This window comes from Elephantulus edwardii, unplaced genomic scaffold (assembly GCF_000299155.1).
Source record: "Elephantulus edwardii isolate Elephantulus edwardi_28Jun2011 unplaced genomic scaffold, EleEdw1.0 scaffold00043, whole genome shotgun sequence".
Classification (NCBI taxonomy): domain Eukaryota; kingdom Metazoa; phylum Chordata; class Mammalia; order Macroscelidea; family Macroscelididae; genus Elephantulus; species Elephantulus edwardii.
This window is the reverse complement of record NW_006399793.1, coordinates 6,255,285-6,263,649: the sequence shown is the minus strand read 5'-3', so window position 1 is coordinate 6,263,649 and position 8,365 is coordinate 6,255,285. Positions and strand designations below refer to the sequence as shown.

General features: G+C 35.0%; 1 protein-coding gene across 1 annotated transcript in view; it reads right to left on the bottom strand.

The window, feature by feature from the left end:
* Nucleotides 1-8,365, bottom strand: part of GPR98 (G protein-coupled receptor 98) — a 1,036,968-nt gene that overhangs the window by 917,588 nt on the left and 111,015 nt on the right. The window contains exons 14-16 of the mRNA XM_006885387.1: nt 7,875-8,038; nt 6,385-6,508; nt 4,448-4,714 (exon numbers count right to left, since the gene is read on the bottom strand). Of these exons, the coding sequence (XP_006885449.1) occupies nt 4,448-4,714; nt 6,385-6,508; nt 7,875-8,038 (555 nt within the window). The remainder of the gene's footprint in view (nt 1-4,447; nt 4,715-6,384; nt 6,509-7,874; nt 8,039-8,365) is intronic.

Here is an 8,365-nt window from a genome sequence, read left to right as displayed (position 1 = left end):
CCCTAAAATATAATACTTTCTTACACATCAAAATACATACTTCCTAACAATATACTATGCAAAGTAAACAAGCTAAATTTCTCCTTTCAGGGTAAACAAGATTCAGGATACTTGGACCTGGCTTAAAGTTTAATCAGGGTAACATCTTGTGCCTGAGAATATGTTAACTTTAATGACATTTTGACAGGAAAAAAAAGTGTTTGGGATTCTTATTTCCACCAGAATTAAAAAACTCTTCCAAGTTCACCAGAATTATATCCAATTAAAACATCAAATACTATTTTTATAGTAAACTACTAAGAGTTTTAGTCTATCATCAATTTTCTAAAAATGAATAAAAACTTTCTATGCTCATTGTTATTTAGGCAAAATTAACTTTATCTGTAAAAAATTATTTTCATATGACAACTGTGATTTGATTCTTCCAGTAATTTTAGCCTATCTAAGATTTTGCTAATTGTGTTTTTGCAATTTGGAAATTTCTATAATATTATTCTAATAATCGTTTTCACACTAGTTGAGAATTTTAACTTTTTGTTTTATTTCTTAAACCAGGTGAAAAATAAGATGAAGACTGAGGGGAAAGAAAAATGAAATAGAAATAGAGAAAGGGAGACTAATCAATATAACAGTAACAGAAACCAGATCTTTTCCTTTCCTTCTTTATCTTCCTGAATAGTTCAGTGCAAAAGTCATCAAAAAGCTGGACACTGATTAGGGCTGATAGAAGGAGAATTGATGCCTTTTAGTTGTGATACTAGAGAAGAGTATTGGATATATCATGGACTTCCAGGAGAACAAACAGGTTCATCATAGAAAGGGTGAAACCAGGCTGCTCCTTGGAGACAAGGATTCTGAAGATCCGTTTTAACACGTTGGACATGTTGCAAGGTGGGTCAAGTCCTTGGAGAGGGATGTCATGGGAGAGAGAGGGACAGGGAAAGAGAGGAAGACCTTTGATAAGATGGACTGACTCAGTGACTAGGGTAATGGAGTTATGGTGTCAGAGACAATAAGGTTAGTTCAGGATAAAGCAGGGTTCAGAGCTGTTGGACACAGGGTCACCATGAGTTGCAAGTGAGTTGATGGCACATAACAACAACAACAACATTAAAACAACAACCCTGTGTTTACAGGCAAAGGCACTTAAGTGGTTCACTTCAAGTCGTTCCAGCAAGGTAAGGAGCCATCTCAACGTACAAGAATGAAGCTTAATGTTAGATGCCGGAGTACTGTGAAAGAGGTGTCTAAATTTGGTTGGGAGCAGGGTCCAGAGCAGAAAAATAGAACTCATATAATGTATAAATGGCCTTTCCATTGTGTTGCAGACTAACAAAAGCTGGTTACATTAAAGGAAGGATTATTCAAATAAAGAAATATCAATTCAGAATTGTGTTTCTTGCTATTGAAGATGAAAGCTGACATAAGCGATAAAGGAGAAAACCAGAATATATCCTGATACATTCTAGTTTAGATAAACAAAAAACCTAAAATCATTTTTACTGCACAAAACGGATATATCATTGTGAACTAATGGCTTTTCTATAGCTACAGAATTAAGAATGTGATTGTATACGTGCACACCTGTGCTTACGTACATGCATATACTCACCATGTCTTCACCCTAATAAAGAACAAAACTTTCAATAGCATGACCTACATAATGTTTGGATCCAAATTTTTAAATCCCATTCTTCGTAACCAAAGCCAAAATTTGGAGAAATGGCTAATTTCAGGATTGTGGCATAGAAAGTACAAGAGCAAATTTGTAAATGTTCCAAAAAGTTACACATAAAACCAAAGAATTCATGTCAGAGACTGGCAAAATTTGGGAGAATCTGAGCATCAGAATCAATATTAATTATAACAAATTAACTTACTGCATTAAATGGGAATTATGAACAACTTGAAAACTGAAAGTTTCTAAGTGCATCTCCAACAAAATATATTTTAATTACAAAGAAAGCAAAGTAGTTTTACAGGGGATAAGACTGGAGGTCACTACCTTAAAGGAGGTCTGTGTAAGGTCATGTTCAAGTGACTGTGTCAGTAAAGGATAAATCAAAATCATGTGTCAACTCTCGGGATATAGAAAGAATGTAGCATTACTTCTGTCAATATTCTTTAAAGAATGCATTACTTAAGTCTTCTAATCATGAAGAAACATCAAAAAAAACTCAAAAGGAAGGATATTCTACAAAGTGACTAGTCTGTAATTTACCACACTTAGAAACTATTCCAGACTTGAAGAAATTAAAGGGACATGAAAATTAAATGCAATACATGATTTCAAGGAAGAATCATTTTTGCTATAAAGTATATGATAGGGGAAACTGAAGACATTTGAATGAGATCTGAGGATGACATGGCAACAATTGTCCTAATGTTGTTGATTTTCAGAAATGTCATATTTTTGATATGGTAGGAAAATGTAGGAAAAACACATAAATGTATTTGGGGTAATAATAAAGTATGCCTGTAATGAACCCTCAAAAGATTCAAAGAGAAAAATGTTTATGTAATCTTAACGAAGATCAAGAGGTGCTTCAGCTCATCCTATCCACAAAAGGTGAGACTGAAATCTTCTGAAGGTCAAAGCATCCTGCTTCATTTACAAGATGAAAGAGAGAGAAAAAAATTGTCTATCTGTCCCCTTTGTAGACTGTAATTCATTTTGGCTACAATTCCAGAGGGAGGGAAATGCCAGTTGTGAATAACCACCTATAGAACACAGCTTCCTGGACAGTGTCTCCAAGACTCTTGTGTAAAGGGAAGATGTGACATCATACCAATCACGCACTCTCTTGAGTGACTAAGAAAAGCCTAACTTCAAAAGAACCATGGCTTCTTATCAGGCTCCCAAGGCCATAAATTTTCACTGAAGGAGAATCTTCCATCTTTCGTTCCCTTAAGCACCTGGTGGAATCAATCAAACCATTAACTGGTGGATTTGAGCCAGTGACCTTTAGGTTAGTGGTCTGACATGTTACACACTACCTCAGATTCCTTAAAAAAGGCTAACACAAGTATATTCCCAAAGCTGATTGTATTTAGCTGTGTTTTTTAGACTTTGCATAATTAACTATTGCAGAGGTTATCTTTCAATAAGACTTTTCTAGTCATAGTTTGACTTTGTCATGTTGATAGGTGGGAATATGCGAATGGGGCATGTTAGCCTATCCACAAAATATCTGGCTTTCTACCAGTCCATAAGGGGATTGGCTAGTGGTCTCACCATTATACTGAGCATCCAGCAGCAGAATCAGACCTCCCCATCACTGGCAAAGAAGGAAAGAAACCTCACAGCCAGGAGAAGAGCAAACAAAGGGACTTTCAGAACCTTTAGCCATAGTAGCCACAGCATAGAGTGTGAGACAGGACCTTGAGACTGCTACAACATTGGAACCAGAGCTAAGAGTCTTTGCCCAAGTTTGCTGGACAACTCAGGGTAGGAGCCCAATACTAGCAGGGCTGAGAACTTTGTAATATTGGTCTAAAGCAAGGTGCTGACATGCACATTTCTGAAGCTGTCCTGACATTATTCTGCTACTAAGCTGTATTATAACTTTTTAAAATTTTTTCATTATACTAATTTATTTACAAAATTTGAATACATTGTTTTCCAGAACAGATTCTTCAAATTACTCTCAATCCCTCCACCCATCAAATTGTGTAACTCCGTGATCAATCCCCCCATCTCCCTGCATATTCTCATCCCTCTGCTTCCACCTTGGATCTTTATACTCATTCTACAATAACGGTCTTATACAATATTTGCCCTTGTGGGACTGAGTGAGTTCACTCAGCAAAATGGTCTCCAGTCCCTCCCAAGTTAAGTAATAATTTATAAAATCATTGCTCCTACGGGCTGCATAGTATTCCATTGTGTGAATGTACCATAATTTCTTAATCCATTCATTTGTGGTTGAATATCTGGGCTGTTTCCACATTTTTGTGATATTATAACATTTTTACTTCCCTAGCATGATTCTATGTGGTTTGTGAGCTATCACATTGGATTTTGGACCTAGTAAATCAGTAAGATTAGTTTTGAGATGACTAGAACGAAGAGGGAAAGCAGGGAAGACAAGCCTGACCTCATAGGAATTTGTTTTGTGTTACTGATGCTGTTGATGGGGACAGTTCCCCTTTGAGAAAGTGGTAAAGGTCAGTTATGGCTGGCCCCATGTGACCCTTGCTCTTTTTACATCTATTTATGTTACATTGTGAAAAGTTACTGAAAATCCTAAGTTCAAGAATAATGAAGGTTCAACACAGGTATTTTTCACCTGATCCCTAAAGTGAAAAATACAAATAATCTTGTTCTTTTCAGTCACAGACAACAGGAACTGCAACTTGTAAGTAATAAGTAACAGTAAGTCCTACTTACTGATACCTCAGTAACACACCGGAACAATAAACTTGTCTTAAAACATATTTTACTTACCTGTTGAATTAAAGAGGATTATATAAAAGGATTCATCTGTTTCTGGAATATCATCTTCATTGACAAACACAGATATACTCTGGTCTCTTCTTCCAACTTCAAACACAAGTGTTTCTCCTTTTTCAACGGGTACAAAGTCTCCCTCTCTTGCCGTTGCTTTCCCATCCATAGTGGCATATTGAACAGTGCAGGGAGTATCAACAGATCCATTTCTGAGAACGGTAAAGTAAGCAGTGCCACCTTCCTGAACCCTTACTATACGAGGTTCTGAAATAGCCACAAAGAAAAGAAGTGACAAGTGAGGTTTTTTAATATCACCTATTTGGAGCAGGAGTGGCATCCACTTCCTAAATAACATGCCTCTGGAAACTCTTATGAAGTCTGACAAATGTTGATTTGTTGTAGAGGGGCTTCAAGTCTTTTGTTCATAGGGTCGTTCTGAGTTGTGCTCGACTGAAAGACAGTCAACAACAAAAGCAATATATCATTTGCCTTTATCTTTCTCTCTTTTACTCAAGTAATGCTCTACATTAAATGTGGTTGTTGTTTTCATGTACCGTCAAGTCTGAACAAACTTATAGCTAACCCTCCAACAGGTTTTCAGAGACAGTCAATTACGTGAGAGAAAACTGCCTACTTTCTCCAGCAGGGGAGCTGGTGGATTTGAACCACATGCTTTTAAGTTTCCAGGGCAACTCCTTATCACCACTTCACCAGAGTTCCCTATCCAGTGAATAGATGCTTGAAAATCAGCTCCATTCTCCACTATGAGACTTCCTTTGATTATTAGTTCAACTGTCAATGACCTTCCTCCTTCTTTCATTCTTTTTGTTGAGGTTATAATGTGCAGTTATTGGCACTGACTCACAGCTGATCTCTAGTAGGTTTTCAGAGGTAGTTAATCACATGGGAGGAGATTGTCCATCTTTCTCCCACCGAGAATCTTGTGGATTATGGGGCAGTATGTGGATTAGAACTACATGTCTGGATTGGCAGCACAACCCCTTAGCACTAAGTCATCAGAGCTCCCTTCAGAGTAGCTAGTGGATGTAACCCACTTATCTTTGGGTTGGCAGTGCAACTCCTTACTACTCAGCCACCAGAGCTCCCTTTCATTCTTACAGAATCCACTTTCTAACACCAAATTTGGCAGTTAATTGATGCTTTTTTTAATTCTCTGCTTACATGTTCATATACCTATCTTACTTTCGAATTTAGATGTAAACTTTCTTCAAAACATGTCCGCATACTTTATATTTTATTTTTGGCACAGCAGTTAGAGCGTAAAGCTAAGCAGGACAATTAATTAATTTCATGTTAACTAGAAATTGTTAACATAAATCAGTAAAATTTAAAAGATTTCTACAATAGTAACACTGAGATATATATAGATATATAGATATAGATAGATAGATAGATAGATAGATAGACATATAGATATATAGATATACACACACACACACAGAGTTTACAAAAAGTTTAAGAAATCAAACAACAAATAAATCTCCTAAATAAAATTTTTAAATGCCATTGGCAAAAAATAGTTCTAAAGCCAATAATAAAGTGGAGAAAAATGGAGAAATCTACATCTACATCCATTTAATATTGGTTTTTATAATAAGTGACAAGCCATGCAGTGTTAACAGCCAGCCTTGAATAAGCTAGATTCTCTGTGGATCATAGCAAATGGAAAAGTGTTCTTTTTTGCACAAAAAGGTAAATAAAGCCAAATAAAATAGCACTTACTCTCTTTCTCTTTCAGAAGCACTTGTAAAAAATTCTTATTAACTTTAAAATTTATAAAAACATGAAAAAAATCATATTTAAACAAGCATCAATTGAACTATAAAACAATAATTTCAAAACTTACATATTTTCAACTTAAATATACATTGTCAAAACAGATACAAATTCAATCAAATAAGATAAAATACCACCTGCAAAATAAATGGGGTCATCATTTCTTCCAATCCTCAGAATTGCAGTTGTTTTATTTCCTATTTTAGCTCCTCCAGTGACATTAAGAAGGGTAATGGTAAATTCTTCCATTTCCTCTGGAATCTTTTAGAAAATACATTATACAAGTATAAAGCAAGGTAACTGTATGTATAAATTACATTATATATTTAAAAATCACTTGTCCTGTTAAATAGTTCTATTAACTGTATAACTGCTTATTTTATTTTCCACTTTTGAAGCAGAAATTCTCCTGAGTATTCCATTTGGGATTCAAACTATAAAGAAAAATCATTTCTTTAGTGCGCATATCCAAATAGGAACTTCATTTTCACTAACTACAAAGTTTAATGGAAAAAGGAATATTTTACTTTATGTAAGTTAAAAAGAGAAAATACACAGGATCCTATTACTTCTATAAGAAACTGGAAATTCATTAGCAATATATGATTAGGCATTATTTTTATGATAACAGTGCAGAATAGGAGGTGCAAACCAAAGTAAATTGGGAGGGGTGAAGGGATGAAATTATGCAACAATGAATGATTTAAAAAAAATGGTGTACTGGGGTGGGTAGGGAGAAAAATGTGAAACAATGAATGAAAATACAAGTTTTCTGTAAACTTTTGTTAAAATCACAATTAAAAAAACAGAATAAGGTAAAAAAATAATTTAAATGTGAAAACAAAAAGAATGTAATTCATAACAGTAACTAAAGATCAGTTATTTCTTGAGGAGTTCTTAAACACCTTACCAAGGTATTGCTCAAGTGGGTCACAAAGACTTCACTCCTATTTCCTTGCAAAATGAAATTTCTTTCCTCACAGCTCTAGGCCTAAATGTAAAGACTTGGATAGGCTTTCTTTCTCATTTCAGTGAGGAAAGATATTCTTTTTCTCACTTTAAAGTGGAAAAGTGCTGGGATGGTTTGTTGATGTGGACTTTCCCCTGCCCCTACTGCAGAAACAAGTATGAGGGGAAAAGGCAGGCCTCACTGCTGTCCACTGCTCAGAGCTCTCCTCCCCCCTCAGAAAGGTTCTCTCCCCAGTGCTGCTAAATTCCTTAACAAACACATTTTCTCTTTCTTCCTTATCAATAAGAAGCAGCATCACGAAGGACCCATGATGCATCTGATCCTGACCCAGAGTCCTGATTCTGAGATTGCACCACAGGACACCTGCGTGAAATCTTCATAGATGGCGACCTTGTTGTATTCAGAAGGAATATTCACTAGTCTATAGATTAACCTTTGCCACAGTGTGAATCCCTAACACTGGACACATAAGCAATGTCACAAATCTCTAGCACTTTTAAGAGCTCAAAATTAAGTTAGAAAAATAAAAATAACATTGCTCTTTAGCTTACAGTCAGATATTATTATTCTTGAGTTCTTTACAATATACAATTAAAAATTATTACTAAAATGTATTTAATAATTATAAGTAAAATAGACTGTACATGCAACATTTACCTCATCTGGTAGAGAATAAATAGTGATATTTTTGGAAAATTCCTGATCTCCAAAGAAAATGGTCCCTTGAACTGGAAATACATCGTGTGTAAAGTCTGGACTAACGACCCAGGATGCACTAACATCACCAAAGTTTCCTCGATTTCTTATCACATCATAAACAGCTGTGAAACACAAATGTATATAAAATAAGTATGAATTTATCCAAAACAACTTTAAATACTGAGAAAAAATTATTGAAATAAACTAAAGCAAAATTAAGACTTTAAAAAAAATAAAGGTCCATTATTTGCTTAATACTATCTCTAAGGAATATACAAAAACCAATCAATTTAAAAAAAGTTCAGTAAAACAATATTTTTTAACTGCTTTAGCACAGCTCTCCCTTTGTAAACCTACATCTGATCAAATAAATGGAGTAAAAATTTTCTATCATAATTTGATATTTTAAAAGTTGTTCACCAGTTGAGCCGATTGCCAATTAACTAGAT